Raw genomic sequence first — 16958 nt, 5'->3', positions numbered from 1 at the left:
AAAAAACCTGGCAACCTATTTTATAGACCAACTGATGATATTCAGGGGTAAATATTTTTAAATTAACATTAAGTGCTGTATCTCAGCCTAATGGATATTAATTGTATTGATAAACAAAATGTAAATGTTCTACTTGAAGAAAAAAACAAGGCAACTCCTCTTTGAAGTATCAAGACTAAATACTTTACTAAAGTACTTTACTAAAGTAATTTAAAGTAGAGTAAATATAAAGTATTTTGTCTTTTGATACTTCGAAGAGGAGTTGCCTTGGTTTTTTCTTCAAGTTTTTTATCAGAGATCTTTGCCTATAGACCAAAGAGCACCATCTTATACTAAAAAAAACCCCACCAGTAGTGCTCCTATATCTGCTTTTCACTTATGTACATTTTCTACATTTCCTTCTGCAGGAAAGAGGTTTTGTTTTACAGTGCTCACTAGTGCATTGAGCATTTTGTGGTAGTAAGTAATGGTACTACCATTACTTACTGACTCAGTGCCCTTTCACTGCCCTCTATTGGCAAAATTGAGTACAACATCCTCTGCTGCACATGTATTATCCATCACTTACTTCCATTTTGACAAAATTAGGCGTTAAACAAGAGGGAAGTGGACCTGGTGGTGAAAGTGAGGAAATGCAGATGTTTTTTGGAAAATGGTTAACATGACCACTGTAGGGTCCCTAAACTCCCGAACATAAACTAAAGCCTGACCTCTTATAAAAGATCCACGTCAAGTGTGTTTTATGTGAGACTCTGTTTGGTGAGTCCTTTAGCACTTGTCTATCTATGTTTTTTAAGTTCACTGAGACTTAAGTGGGATTCAAACAAATTAGGTCCTGGCTTGTTCTCAGAAAGTTTGTTTCTTGGCTCTCCCTCTCCATCCAGCCCGAATCAGAAATGAGACCAGGAATGGTGTCCTTGTTGCTTGGTGCATGTTTGAATGCCTCCTCTCTGTCTGCAGATAGCATGCGCCTTCTCTTTGGTCCTGCTCCTTAATCACCAGCTAGTCACCTGAATGCTCCCTATCAGTGTAACCCTGCCATTGTGTGCCTGTCAGGGGAGGGTGGTGCTAGGCTGTGTTGGGCGACTCTGATTACAGGATGCATGGCTGTGTGCTGCCCCGCACAGGAGAGCTCTTTTTTATGGGAGCAGGTGCTATTTAAGGAGGTGGCTGTGCCCCGCCGGCTCCTCACTCCAGCCGTGGCCCCACTTTTTCTGGCTCTGCACTGCACGGGTCGCTGCAGAATCAGCATCAGGAGGCGGAGGAGGAGGGGGGGGTATGTTTGCGGGAGGGTACGCCGGTGGCCCCCGGGGGGTTCCCGGCAGGCGCAAGTCCAGTTACTGTCCTCCTGACAACCTGCAGATCCCCAAACCGGCAGTGCCGGGCAGCAGTGTTCGGAAGAGCAGTAGCAGCGGCAGTGGCAAGATGCTGTCTATGTCATACAGCGAGAGCATCCGGAGCGGGATCAACCGCTACCACTCGGACCAGGGGCTGAATCAGCCTCGGCCCACCGACCAGGCGGAGCTGCAGAGGCTCCGCGAGCAGAGAATCGCCGCTCAGATCAAGAACATGGAAGACTTCCTGAAGATGAATGGCCTGGCCCTGGAGGAGTGTGTGTCCTATCAGACAGGCATGAAGTACAGGTAAGAGAGGGGCAGAGCTTGACAGAAGCTCAGACACCGTGGAGACCCATACACTGGTGGGGCTGAGCCGGGAGAGAAACCAGGTGAGAGTGGCGTTGTGGTCTAGGAAGGTTAGACACTGTTGGATCTACTGAACGGGTGTGCGGGTCTGCAGGTGGAAGGCTTCAGTACGAGGTTGCTTTATACTTTGGGTTTATAGGTGTTTTTCATAAGAATGACTTCGTCGGTCCATCAAAAAGTCTGTTTCTCACCTTGCTGTTGATTTTATTTAGATAAATGTTGCCTCTCCGAAACAGATGAGTATTAGGAACATGTACATCTGTCTCTTTGTTAATATCAGTAGAGTCTTGCTATGTCCTCTGGTCAGACTGCTCTCATCCAAAGGTAGTGGCTCAGGTTTTATTTTAATCATCTAGGTCGGCGGCATATTTGCCCAACTAGATGGGAAGGACAGACTGCTCCATAAGGATTTACCTGGCCCCTTAAAATCTCACTCAAACTTTCTCCTCCTTTTCCCCTTGATCAGACATAGATATTCTCCCTTTCCCATTTAATGTGTAGAGAACTCTACCATATAAAGGCAAACAGAAGTAACTACTTTGTGTGTATGTTCGAAGGTCAAAGGTCATGACCAGGGTTTAAATTTCATATCACCAAAGATGATACTCAGAAGTGTTTTCCAAATGATGTGCTATGCACTTTGTTACCAGCCAGGCAAGACAAGAGATTAAATTTTAAATATTTTTCTCATTTTCACCACTCATGCAGTTACTGCTGTTTGGCTTTGTTGGGCAGAAGTGTCTTCGCTCTTGTTGTGTTGAATGCAAGAGTGGGCCATTGATGTATTCTAAAATTCAACAGACTGGAACATATTTCTGGAAGCTTTTCAGCCTCCTCACTGATGCATAGTGTAGTAATAGTAGCTTACTAGCTGTGCTGTCACCACAATGAAGAGGAAAGTAGAAAAGGCTTCTTAATGGACTGTTGCTATTGGAAGGACTGAGCCTATGCAGCAGGCTAAGCGGCTGTTGTGTTCGCTAATAAGGCCTGTTAAGCTGATGTTGTTATTGCCATAGACTTGGATAGCTTTCATCACACACAGGCTTGGCTGCTGTTGTTTTTGACTGAGCCCAGTGACTTGAACGCAGGTATGGGTGGCTGCTGTTACCTGGGCTAGGGGTGACGAAGTTCTACTGTCTTCTACAGGCAGTGTTGTATGTCACCAACACTGGCAAGTTACCTTGCCCACAGTTGCCTCCCTGTACTGTAAAACTCAGCCAGTGGCCTGTGACGGGCTTAGCTACAGCTTTGTGAACGTGCGTGTAGAAAGGGAGTTTCATGTTGCAAGGAGCATGTGAGGTTCTTCACTCCCTAACCTCAGAGACCTTCCTACAGTAGCTATCAGAATTATTACTGTCATGAACATTAAGGCTTTTTTTTTCTTTTTCTTTTTCTGAACCTTCTCATTTTTTTCTGTTGTGAATCTAAAAATGAATCTAAGTTTGATTCATTCTACTTGTGTGTGGTGTTGTATTTAACCACTGGTATTGGTTTTCCACAGAAGTATTAGCTCATCTATTGAAGGATAACCCGGCAGGATCTGCTGGTACTTGTATCCTGATCGCCCGCAATTCTGTAATTAGTGTTGCAATTGGGTCAGCAGGTACATGCAACCTCTGACTCAAACTCATCATTATTTCAGGTCTGTGGTCAGGAAGGTGGGGCAGCACTGCTACTGAGCTGCCTTTAACCATGCCTTGCAACGTAATCACCATTTGCAATGGACATGGGTAAATTTTGGCTGTAGTCTAGCTATCAGCTGGGAACCCTCAATGACTTTGGTTATCATGTGTTTGTCTGCTTCTCTGTGTGTGCATAGCTGCTTTTTAGAAGGATGTAAGCAGCACCCTCTATCTCTACCTCTCTCCCTCACTCTCTCTCACTCTTTCTCTCTGTCTGATGCACACGCACACTTGCACACACGTTTTGTTTTTGTTTTGGCAAATATCCACACAGGCCTAGCTCGTGGGGGTAGAGCACTCGGAGGAATTAAAGCAGCTATTGGTTTACACCGCTAGAGCAGCATGGGATTCCTTTTTGTCGGCTTTTCATGAACTTAATCTGCAGCACTTTAGTAAGACACCATGAATGGTTTCTTATCTTTCACAAATACTCACCAGTGTAAATGAATAGGTGCTAAGCCACCTTTCAGTTTAGGAATATTCAATATTGATTGTGTGGTCTTAAGGTTGTATATATTTTGCAATTCAAATTAAGTAAAAGGATTACCCTATTTCCATCATGTCGTCCTTGTAACAAAATACCACCACTCAGCAGGCCCATTTGGACACCAGAAAACTTTCTCTCGTGTCCATGTCCTCAGACTGAGAGAGGCAGGCAGCGGGCGAAGCAGCCAGCCTGAGTTCGGCAAGGCCAGACAGGAAGTCTTGTGTCTCCCCTTAGGGCTCTATGGAGGTTGACTGGGGCAGTATAGATTTCTGTAATGACTTAACACTAATGGACATGGCAATGATCTCCACTTAGTCTTTCATACATGCAGTCCTTCATACATGCAGACCTATGTATTATCATAGCCTTGATGTAAACCCTTCCTGAGTGAAAAATTATAAATGTGTACACATCATATCTGGCATGTTTTGAACAGAAACTAGTTATTTTTCACCTTGCTGTAATGCAATATACCTGAAAGGTTGTATAGTTTTCTCTGTGCACATTGGCTAGACTGAGTGTCCTGTTAATAACAGCTGATCACCACTAGATGGTACAAACGTTCCACGTTACCGACTAAGGTGATGCATAGCAGCACATATCCCAAATGTTTTCCACTGCACTCTGTTCAGTAATGCAGTGGTTGAACACATGAATGCATCACTCTTAACACTCTTAAAACAGTGTTAGTTGTAAGCATGTAATTTTGTAATTTCTTGACTAATTAGGTGAACATCCGGATCAACTTAGGGCACAGTAGCTACTTATCTGTATCCATGGGGTTTAGCCTGTTATTAAAAAAAAATTATAGATAGGCTCTGAATAAAACCTCCCAAGGGTGCAGCCTGACATGAGGTGGCAGTGTGGTGGAACTGGCATTTCAACACTTGAATTTAAAGTATATGTCATTTCATTATTTTTAAGTTCTTTGCTTCAGTTTCAAAACACTATTCGGACATAATGTTTGTGTTTGTATTTGGAGCTCCTCTCTCTTGCTCTTTCTTTTACCTCTCACTCACTCGCACACTCGCACACACACACACACACACACACACACACACACACACACACACACGCGCACACTTTTGGTCAAGACATAGATTGATAGACCTGGTGTAGACCACACATAAGCTATAGAACTGCATGGGCATCGCATAACTATTAGTAATAATATTTCTGAATTTCAGTGATGCTAGGATGTTTTTCCTCTGAGGCCATCATTTACTCTAATTTCATCAACAGACGAGGCTCTGTGCCTGTAGCTGGATACAACTTAAAGAGAGAGTCATCAACTATTTTATCCCACTAGCTAGCAGCAGCAGTGCTACACTGATGAGAACTGCTTTATTTTTCTCACACGAGTGGGAGATGATGTTTAGGTATTTGGAATGTTATAGATTTGGTTTCCAGTGGTGACCTCTCTAATTCCTCTTTGAGCGATCTCTGGCTGGCCCAGTCTGACAGCCTGTCACAATCTTCTAGTCAGAAGTGGAGTGTGGGCACAAGGGGAGGGAATTGCCAGAGATCTCACAGTTCAATTTAGTTTTGGTTGTTGGGATTGCTATTTAATGTTTCCTGTTTATGACGGCGTGGCCCGATGTCCGCTATGGTTAGTGCCTCATTCTTTAGAGATCTGAATTGGGCTTCTGCATGGATGCTCACCCTGGATTATGGCACAAAGGGTTGTATCAAATCCTGTGTATTGGTAAATGCTTATTTGGAATGTTTCTACATCTTAAATATTAGCCTTTGTACTTGGTGGTTTATGCTTTGATGTCTGCAATTTATCTCAATCTTGTGATATTTTGTCTGGAACATCACTAGAGTAGAGCTGCAACGATTAATCGATTAATCGATTAGTTGTCAACTATTAAATTAATCGCCAACTATTTTGCTAATCGATTAATCGGTTTGAGTAATTTTTTAAGAAAAATAAGTCAAAATTCTCTGATTCCAGCTTCTTAAATGTGAATATTTTCTGGTTTCTTTACTCCTCTATGACAGTAAACTGAATATCTTTGGGTTGTGGACAAAACAAGACATTTGAGGACGTCATCTTGGGCTTTGGGAAACACTGATCGACATTTTTCACCATTTTCTGACATTTTATAGACCAAACAACTAATCGATTAATCGAGAAAATAATCGACAGATTAATCGACAATGAAAATAATCGTTAGTTGCAGCCCTACACTAGAGTTCCCGGCAACTTGACAAATCCTATGTGATTTAGGTGAGAATAGATGGGAATATGCATGGGGGTTGCCTTTGAACAGGTCTAGTTATTGCTTTTTTTCATCTGATAAGAATGCAAATAAACTCAAATGAAAAATAATAATAAATAATAATAAAAAGGTTTTTCCAATGGAGCTCTTTCCAATGATATAGCCTATATTGTTATTGATTCAATTTCAGCAGTTAAAATAATGTAAAATCAAGAAAAGAGATGCATCAGAAGATGTGTAATCACGAATGTTAAGTGACTCATCCCCCCTCCGTCCCTAGCAGTGCCCCGTCAGTTTGACTCAGCCCCAGCCTCTCTCTTGTTCCATTTCTAAACATTCACAAAATCTGACAGGCTAGCTAGTTAAAAAGGGGGCGGAGACTTTGCGCCTGTCAGTGAGGCATCACGCCTACATTAAATATTGGCTTGGGGCGATGGAGTTGAAAAATAAACTTTGGACTGATTTCGAAACATGGTGCTCGCATTACATATATTGTCTGTTAAATATGTTGTCTGTCATATACTGTATTTGTATTGTATTTTTAGCTAAATTCATAGGTCAGTTGTTTTCGTCACAGCCAAGAAAGCTGGAAAGACTAACAATTCCGTTCTGTCCTTGGGATTGGCCAATGACAGTGTCATTGGCTTGGAGATCGACCAATCACCAAGCCAGCGTTCTCCCATTCCATTTTAGCAGCTTTTATGAATGGAAACTTCTCCAGATTGGGAAATCTCAAATGGGTGGAGCACATTTAGACTTGTTCTTTCCTTCAGCACACTGCATAATGCTAGCTGGAAACATAGTGTAGACAAGTACTCCTTTTTTTTTTTTTTTAAATTAGGAGTGACCAATCAAGCTCAATTACACCTACATTGACATCTCTCCCTCTATCTCTATCTCTCTCTTTCTCTCTCTCTCTCTCTCTCTCTCTCTCTATCTCGTACATCTGTGCCTTTATGCAATAATTTTGTGTTTATTTTCTGAATTTTCTTAAAGTGTGTGTGTGTGTGTGTGGCGGCGGCGGCTGCAGGGGCATTGCTCTTTACTGTATGAATACCGAGTAGTGACAGGAGGTAGTGGGTCCTCTCCGCTCTCCTCAGCCTTTTGGACACTCAGGCTGGAAAATTGTGCTGTTGTCGCTTTGCATCCCATAAAAGTTGTTACTCAACAACACTCAGTACATATTTTCCAAACTGTCTAGCTTTATTATTGAATAAAACATGAAGTTTTGTTTCCTTAAAAGTTCTCTTTGGGCTTCAGTGTCAAGTCCATAGCTTTCCTTTTCTCATGGTACATTAACATCACAAAAAGCTGCATGAATGTAACATTTGCCGGAAATCCTGCGCTAATTTACTTTTCATTGTTTTCTAAGGCTGAAAAATTACAACAACAGGTCCTTAAGTAACCGAACAGATGATGAATGTAAGTCTTTACATGCAGTTAAGTGCTAAGAAGATGTGGCCAGGGAATAGCCAACGTTATTCTCATTCACAAGGCTGGGCTAACCTATTGAACGAAGACTGTGCACTAAAGCTTTTAATAACATTTCTGGGATGTCCTAGCGTCACTCTTGCAAATTTAATGCCGAGGGAAATTTCCTATTTGAAACAGCTGACCGATCTTTCTAATATGCAGCAGAGAGGCAGATGTTTGATGCGACTGTCATAGCACTATCATTTATGTTGCATGATGTAAGATACAAATGCAGATAATAGTAGTAATAATAGTAGTAGTAATAATAGTAATAGTAGTAATGATTTTTTATTTATTTATAATTTTTTTAAATTACTGCCTAACCCTTTAATTTAACTTGACATATTTCCTTTGATTGTTTTGTCTCTGTCAATTTCATGGGCCACTGTCTCCTCACTTTTCCCCACCTCTCTCGTCGCACCCCGTCTTTGATGGACTAGACAACATATCCTTCTTTTCTGCTCTACTTGATCCTTTTAAGGTTCCCATTTTTACTGTTTTTGCCTATATATTATTAAGACGCCCTGTACATAGGGAGAATAAACTGGATCCACTCTGGCTGAAGCCACCTCTACAAGCCTTGCATAACTTGACCAAAAAAATAAAGGGGCACAGAGTTGTGCTGCTGTCCTCATCTCTGGTTCTTGTGCAAGCTTAAAGTTACACCTTTTCCTTCTGCTCCTCCGGCCTTTTCTTTTTCTTTCCTTCGCTGTCTCTCCCTCTTGGTTTCTGCTATTAAGGCATAGCATTTGCATATAGTATGGTCTATTCCATTCTGCTTGCTGTTTCTTCTCAGCCTGTTCCTTTATTCTTTAGTTATTTTAAGGTGTCGTGTCACAATGTTTGTGAGGACTGTGACCCTTGACAGGGCCACCGGAGGAGGCTGTGCCACTGAATGTCGAGGTCAGGGATTTACTAACTGCAACCAGTAACTGTATAGCAGAGGCAGATCGCTCCTCTAGCACCTAGCTGGCCGCGTGATAGGCGGTCTAGTTTCTGTATGTTCCACAGGTACATGTGACATTACACACACATACTGTACACACGCACACACCCACACACACACCTCCTTTCCAACGAGGCGATGGAGAGACATCTGAGAATTAAATGGGGGCCAGCTGTTTCATAACCCCGGTTTAGCCCCTTTATTCATCACTTTATTCTGTGTCAACACCATCAACGACTAAAGTTCAAAACATTGCAGAGGGATGGATCATTCTCTTTAAAAGATTTCTCCTTGTTACCCTCTATGGCTGGGTATTGTCAAGGATTTGCTTTTGATACGGGCCACACTACAAGTCTAATCGATTCTTCACACAGTATCAATATCCACCACAGTATCCTGTATCTGAGTGAATTTTGTAGTGAATTGATAAAAACTATTCTATACAGTATATGTTTTTAGTGTTGTGATGCATGATTATACGTGTTGTTGACATGGATTAGGAGACAAATTGAAGCAAAAAAAACTTTTAGGGACTCAGGAGGAACACATCTATAAGAGCCGGGCTCTGCATATGTGTTCTTTTGTGCATATGTGTGTATCGCTTTTTATAATGTGCACTGCTTAGGGGAATTAACGGTATACACTGTTTAGGCCACGCAGAGTCCCAAGAGCCCTGCATAAGGGAAACACAGTGTGTGTTCGTACACTAGATTAATTAGATATTTTGTACAGCAATGATTCTTACAACAAAACTGTGCTACCACAGCATTTTGGTGATTTTAAAATCAATGTAGTTTCACTCACTCCAATGATGCATACCCTCCACCCCGCCTCTCCATGTAAAGCGTTAACCCATTAACCATAACCTTAATGTTTAGGTTTCTCTTTATCAAGCAAATTAGATGCACATGTAGATGTATACACAACATATACACGGTAGTAAACAGGCTCAGATTTAACCACAAGCTGTTGGGAAAACACCTGAGTGAGGTGTGTGTGTGTTTGTGTGCTTTTTGAGTTCATGCTGGCCTTTGTCTTTTTCTTTTTCTTTTTGGATACGAAATATGCCCAATTATTTGCCTAGAGATTGGCACTGGAACTGGCTTAATGACTATTGGATTGAACAGAAGTACTTTGGTCAAGTGGACTCTCTGTACTTCCCACATCTGCAGAAAAATGATGGCTAGAGTGGAGTCTTCATAAGAGCAACAAACAAAACCTGCTCTCCTGTAAAACAGCAAGTATTGATATCAGGATTTGCAGAATCTGAATAAAAAAAAAAAAAATACAATTGTTATGTATATTATGTTTTCTTTTTTTTCCTCCTCCCAGCTATGTTTGCCTCATTCACTGTCTTTGAATTCCTTTTTCAATCTTTCTTTCAATTCCATTGCATTCAGACTTGGTTGATCAGAAATATAATGGTTGAGGAGGTGTTGACTGTCTCGTAACTCCTAACTAAACTCTCACAATGATGGTGGAGCCTCTTAAGAGTCGCAGCTGTGACTAACTACTTCTCTGCAATGTCTTCCTCACGCGGTGCTGTTAGGTTTGATATATGCACACAGGCAGGAGTGGGGATATTCTGTGGAACAGGACAGATTGTTCCGCTCCCTCCATTCTCTCTCTCTTCAGATTAGTGAGCGTATTCCCTGGGTCTGTGTAGCTCAGTCCTGTTCAGTTGAACACACCTTGTTACACAAGCCTTGACAGACACTGAAATCACTGCATGGTTGTTAGATCACTGCTGTTTTGTACAGTTCCACCATACACACGCCTACATCCTCATATGTTATGGTAAATGTGTATATTTACCATTTTCCTATGTTTACTGTAACATATATTTTATTTTATCATAGAGCCCTTTTAGCTAAAGCCATAGGCAATCGGTATTACACCGTGTTACATAAGAACAGGGGTTCCCTGCCCTCTGTTTTGGACCGTCTCAGCCCTCTTGCTGTGTTAGATGTGTTGGAGGGGACAGCTGAAGGGACAGCTCCTCCTGAGCCCTGCCGTCTGCAGGGAATCTCTGTCATATTCACTGGAGAATTAAGAACTGCAGCGCTCACTGCTCACAGATGTGACCTCTCTGCCTCTCACCCTCCTGTTTCCTCAGAAATTCCTTGATTCACTGATCTAGTATTTAGCTGTAGCTTGGCTAATATTTAATGTTCCACTTTATATGTATCTGTTTGATTCCGACGCTATAAAATCTATTGTAACACATTAATGTTGCAGTTCAAATTAATTTTACAGCAATTACTAGAGATGTTATTTGACGCGTCTGCGTGCCAGAACTAAAAAAAATACGAAATAATTAGAAGACTTGATTAATAATAAGATAATAATAGATTTTGTTCTCACAGTTAATTACAGCCTTATTACAGTGATGAAATGGCCCGCCATTAGAACTGTTTGGACTCTGCACAGCAGGCTGTCAAGCCCCAGGATGCAATAGGCTACTAGAAAGGCATTACAACATCTGTCGATCATATAAGGCAACACTGTCAATCTGACTGGCCTCACATCGCTTTCCATTAACTCTCTTAAGCCAACCCCTTTCACACTGCCACCCCCACCACCAACACACACACACGCACACACACCGATCTCAGGGCTGCTATCCTTTTCACTCCGCCACTCAAATCCCCACTAATGCTGTTCAATTAAACCCTCAGTCAGTGGAACTTAAATCTCCACCGGACAGCTGGCCAACAGTAACACAAGTCACGTCTGTTGCCGTGTCTCTACGCTCTGGTCCACACTGCAGTAACAAACACCGGGTGCCGCAAATCACATGGCCTTGGCCCGATGCCCCTGGATGAGCTTATTTAAGTTTATAGTGAGAGATGGTACGAGAGAAACCGAGAAGAGAGAACGTGAGATGAAGCACTAAAACTGTCTTTGGCTTTATATTTATGAGTGTAGATTGCTGTATTTACCCAGCGTGGAGCGCTTTTTATTTTGAGATGTTAATACCCCTATTTGATTGCAGGCTTCAAAGGCATCATTCTTATCAGAGGATCTCGGCAGTAGTTCCCACAGTGAGCTGTAGAAAGCCAGTGCCTGCTAAACTAGCTTGGACAGATCAGGCCTAGCACCCTGCAGCAACACTGGCTGCCAGCTCTTGTGCCAGTCCCAGCTCGATGGAGGTACACAAAGTGCCCCTGAGAGGGAATTAGCGAGGCACCACACGAGACACTGACTGCAGTAGCAAATTTCAAAATTGGGACTCCTTTTTTCCCCATTCAATAGCTAAGGGCGCTTATTGTATTTTGTCTGGGCTCACTGTGCTGACTGAATTGATGCAGAACACTAATGCCTATTTTTAGAGCTGATGCTGCCGAGATTGTGTGATCATTGCTCATGACGGTAGCCCACAGTACCTCTGTGGTCAGAGTAGTTTGTAATTCTCTGTAGATTAGTGTAGCTGACTTCCCCTCTCTGCCACTCTGCTCATAGATAGGTGCTGTAGGGTTTGCTTGAGGTCAGTTCTCAGTCTCAGCTCTAACTCCTGGACTACCAGCAGGGACTCCACAGAGGCTTCATTATGGTATAGCATCATTGATTGGCAAAGCTCCTTGTAGGCCAAGACTGAGGGTGAACAGAGCAAAAACAATAGTTTGTGTGTGTGTGTGTGCGTGCGTGTGCGTGTGTGCGTGCGTGTGCGTGTCCTGCAGCAATCTTATCTAGTATTGTCAATAAGGGGTATGGTACTGTCAGTAAGTGGGATACATTTATGCACAACAATTCCAATGTGTAGGTCAGCTTGTTTTTACAGCTGTTAGGCTAGATGTTGAGAGGCATGTTGTTGCCAGGCAGACCTGGCAACCCAGGGAGAGCAGGTTGTGTTTATTCTGTTGTCAGGGAGAGACAGAGACAGAAAGTCACTTCCTGTTACACTGTGACAGATACAATCATGTGAGACAGACTTATTTTGAGAGGTTAGGCAGAATTTACCCAGAGTTCAACCATCTGTCTGATCCTCTCAAACTGCCTTACCTGTGTGGGGAGAAAAGTGTGCAGCATTAGCTGCTAAATTTGTAGATTGCTGTCACACTTTAAGGGAAGAGGGACACACAGCTGAATGAGAAATGTGAAGAATAATATGTGAATGTATGTGAAAGGTTCTGTTTTTTTTTAATCGGATAAGGTTATATTTTGCTGGTTTATGTTTCCTCAGAAACACAAGTGACATAAACACAGAAACAATGACAGTCAGTACACAGTGGAGGCACAGCAACACACGCACACACACACACACACACACACACACAATAATACATATTTTTCTGTTACTTAATTATTATTTTTTTTGTTATTTAATAATTTAATTGATGATTAATCTCTTGTTACATGCTTTGGCAATATTGTTTGTTTGTGAACTGTCATGCCAATAAAGCACCTTGAATTGAATTGAATTGTTGAATTTGAATCAGAATTTTTGAATCAGAATTTTTGCCCTAAGTCCTTTGCGTTCCTTCTCTGTCTGCACAGCCTTAAAAAAAAAAAAACATGGAGCCTGTGCTGCTGATCCTGTTGGTGGTAGTAGTGGGTTTTACTCAGCTGTAGTCGTGATCAGAGAAATACACGTGTACCACTGTATATCTCCAGTCCCTCTCCAGCTTTTCTCTCCTCTTCCTCCCCCGCACGTTGAGTGAAGTGCGGGGCCCTATCAGCGCTCTGCACTCACTCATAGTGATTGAGTGTCCGAGAGGGATTTTAGCAGCCCAGTAGATTTTTTGATAACCACAAATCAGGCACTTAATCAAAGTAAGGAGGCAGAGGCCACAACATAAGGGAGGACATTGTGATAATATGTGGAGTGGGAGGAGATGAATTTCTTTTCTTTACACTGAGATTTGTTCAGTATAGCTAACTAACACCAGTCATTGAATCCACTAGTAACAATGGACACCGATGGGATTGGGTTTTTCAAATATATATTGTTCCATTGTTTCCTTCTGCCTCGATACAAAAATGCCTTTTTATCTTAAGAAAAAAGTCATGCACTGGTTTGAGCATATAATGTAATCACCCTACTGTGAGCCCCCTGAATGCAGTGTCATTAATCAGTAATTTAACAGTGGCACTTAGAGGCATTATGAGAAGATGAAAGTTTCTCAAATATGCCCTGCAGTGAAACAAAGTGCCTCAACTAGTTGTATGCTGGCTATTTTTAGCTTTGCATGCCGTATGGCTGATTTATCCTGCGACTAACGATGAATAGAGCTTCATTGCAAATTTGCTTCAGCAGACTCTGATGAATGAACACAAAACAGCTCATAGCACGGGATGGTATTTGTGTTGAGAAAAGAAGCCCTGATGCTGTGTGCATGAAAAGTCTGAATGAGTTGATAAATGGTTATGTATCGCAGCATTTGTCCATGCTGACTCTGGGTTCACTGGCAGGCCAGGAGGCAATGTGTCCACTGCAATGCAATTTGATGCGCCATGCTAGTGAAAACTTAAGTAATTAAATCAGCAGAAAGGTGGTGTATGGGGCATGAGTATCACACGGAGGGAAGACCTCCCCTTGAGCCATGTCATCACTGCACTGCAGCAGTCAACTATGACTATTGGGTGACCCAACAAAGCCACGTATGTGTATTCCATGTTGATGAGAGGGCAAACTTTGAATAGGACTGTGGGTTTGTAAAGAACAAGATATAAAAGGTTTCACTAAGCAGCTTCTCACATCACAGCAGTAGGCATAGACCATCAAAATGCCTTTCACTGCAACGCTGGCTAATATTGTGACACAGGGCATCACAGCAATGATAAGGCATCAGTCATCTTCAATGATTGTCTCTTCTGTTTATCTGGTCTTTTGTTCTTTTTCTTTATTCCAGATATAGTCTAATAGGATGAGAAGCGTGCTGTCAATCTGAAGAAGGTTGGCAGATGTGCCTGTTCTGGATTATTAAAGCATGATTAGTGTGACGGGCATGGTTTATAGGATTGTGCAGTGACACATTTGATGCTTACTTTTTAGGCATATGCTGCAGTAGTTTGACATAGTCCACAGATTTCTGTATTAATAATTATAAAAAATAAGGTGCATATGATGTCTTTGGAACATTAAAGTGAATGAAGATTATGTATACAGAATATAAGCTATTATAATGTTGTTTGCATCTAGTGGGAGTCAATCAGTTTGACAAAATGTCAGCAGGGGCAACACATAAAAAATGGTTGATCTATTGATCCATTTAGGTGATGGATCACTAGTCTGTCAGATGACGCATGCTAGTATTGATTAGCTTGCATTGCACACCAGTTAATAAATGTGTAGATATTCGGACTTCGGATAAATCAAAGGTCAACAAAGGGCTTATTTGGTGTAATAATGACAGGAAATCAGTCATCACCCGGCTTCAGTAGCCATGAAAAGCCATGGCAGGGTAAAAGCCCTAACAGTAAAGGATGGAGGTTACAACTTTGTATAGAAATACAATTAACCCTATTTTTCATTTTCGCCTAATACTATATTCCTCTGGATGCTTGAAGCTGGATGTTGGAGGCATGTTCCCAAATCCTAGCTAGGGCTGCGGGGGTTTTGGTTCAGCTTGGTGAGTGGGCTGGTGTGGATTTCAAGACTGACACTCTATCTGTGCAGCCTGAGCTCCTGTCCCTGGCCTCTCCCTCTTCTCAGTACCTTCCCCATGTCACGACTCCTGGGGGCCCTGGAGCGGAGCGGCTCGTGGCGTCACGTTTCCACAGCAGTGGTGGCGAGTGTATGTGCGTACAGACGCCACACTGGGTGAGGGGACGCCAGGTCAGACTCCTGCTCTCATGCTCAACTGCTTTGTCAATCTGAGGGGAAAGAAAACAACGGTGGAGAGAATGGCGTCAGCCCCAGTCAGTTCGTCCTCACCCTGACCCAAACAGCAGGACATAACCCTGCGACCCTGTCACACTGAATGTGACACAAGGTGACAAGGACCCAACGGCCTTGCCTATATGATGCTTCTACTGCTGCTTGATATGCATATATACATGCAATATGATGGGTATGTTGGTATTAGGGCACCCCTCCTCCCCCCTCAGCCTCCTTTTTTGTAAGGAGAACGGACATTTAAAAGGTCCTGATGGAGTCATATACTCTCTCATACACACGCACACATATACAGCTAAAAGTGCTTCTTCAAACAGTGTGAAATTCAATTTAGATTTTAGTTGCATTAAATCACCTCTTTCTCCCAGTTTCTATTTAAGTCCTGGAGAGCAAAAGGTCATACTTCCAAGAATAGGGCTGTCAGTTAGCAACAGCCTGTTTGCTGGATTCCTTTGATGGAGGTTGCTTCTTCCACTGCCATACTACATGTCTGCCCCTGACAGCATCTCTTTTAATTATCTCCTTGGCACACTAGCTGGTCCACTCAGATAAGCTTCAGTATTGTATTACTGGGAGCGTGTTTGCTCTACTGTCTCTTCAATCTGCAGCCAGCGTTGCGTTGACTCCAATTACTATGGTATTTACTTTCAGCCTCCATCTATTATCATATTTTCACTATTACCTCTGCGTACGCTGTTGGCCACTTTATCCCACCAGTGAGATACTTTCTTCTTGAATAGATGGAATTGTTCAGCCAAATGAATATGCCAGATTAAATATTTTCTGTTAATGACTGTTTACATATTTCAGTTTGGGGACAAGGGGTGAAGCAATACAGGCAACAATACAGCACCTCAGCTGTAAGATGCCTGTGACACCCCTGCCTTTGACATATATTGGCACAGATAAAGTTACATAATGAATATTTCATGGGCAGTTGAACAGACCCACGTGAGAGCCCCCTTTTCTTGGGGCATAGGCTATTGCAAAGTCCTGACTGTTGAGTCTTCCCCCCTTCTGACAGAATAAACTATGTTAAACCACACTGGAGGACAACAGACAGGCAAAGAAGTACACACTGCTCTAGCCTTTCTTATGGTAGCAGCTGTAAACGCAACTGATTTCACTGGCTTGCTCTCCCGCGCTGCTGTAGCTCTCTCAATATTCCTCCTCACAGCTTCTCTTCATATCCCTCCCACCACATTCCCTCCCTCTCTCTCTCTCTCCTCCCATCTCTTGCCTGCGCGCACCGTGCCTCTTTATGCTGAGCACAAGGCATACAGATGTAAGTTTAATCCAGGCAACGGTTGAGGGCTGGGAAGTGGATATGAGGTTGCCCCTTGCCTGACATAGCATTCAGCAGAATATTCAGCAGCCAGCACAACTGCCAAGACGGACTTAGTGGGGGAGATGAAAACCTCCTGGAATTGTGTGTCGTGCTCTATTCTCTCCATCTCTTTGTGTGGATCTATGCGTCTCCACTCTTAAATCTTGGCAGCAAGAGGTGTTATCTCTAGCGCTGAGCTCAGCTTAAGAGGAAATTGCAAGACTCTAAATCTGCCTGTCAGCCTCTGATGAGCCTCTGATTAATTGAGAAAGCGAGA

General features: G+C 42.5%; 1 protein-coding gene across 3 annotated transcripts in view; it reads left to right on the top strand.

The window, feature by feature from the left end:
• Positions 1-16958, top strand: part of kcnab2a (potassium voltage-gated channel subfamily A regulatory beta subunit 2a) — a 90635-nt gene that overhangs the window by 41835 nt on the left and 31842 nt on the right. Inside the window, exon 2 of one of the 3 annotated variants that reach the window (XM_071526386.1) lies at positions 1363-1643. The exons of 1 other annotated variant lie outside the window; for it this stretch is intronic. In XM_071526386.1, the coding sequence (XP_071382487.1) occupies positions 1363-1643 (281 nt within the window). Of the gene's footprint in view, positions 1-1278; positions 1644-16958 lie in introns of those variants that run through there. One more of the 3 variants, XM_071526385.1, reaches the window with a different exon arrangement.

This window comes from Centroberyx affinis, unplaced genomic scaffold, assembly GCF_046629955.1.
Source record: "Centroberyx affinis isolate AG114_WGS23_722 - 3 ecotype Tasmania unplaced genomic scaffold, CSIRO-AGI_Caff_v1 ptg001408l_1, whole genome shotgun sequence".
Taxonomy (NCBI): Eukaryota; Metazoa; Chordata; class Actinopteri; order Beryciformes; family Berycidae; genus Centroberyx; species Centroberyx affinis.
The sequence above is the reverse complement of the archived record's forward strand: the minus strand, read 5'-3'. Positions and strand labels throughout refer to the sequence as shown.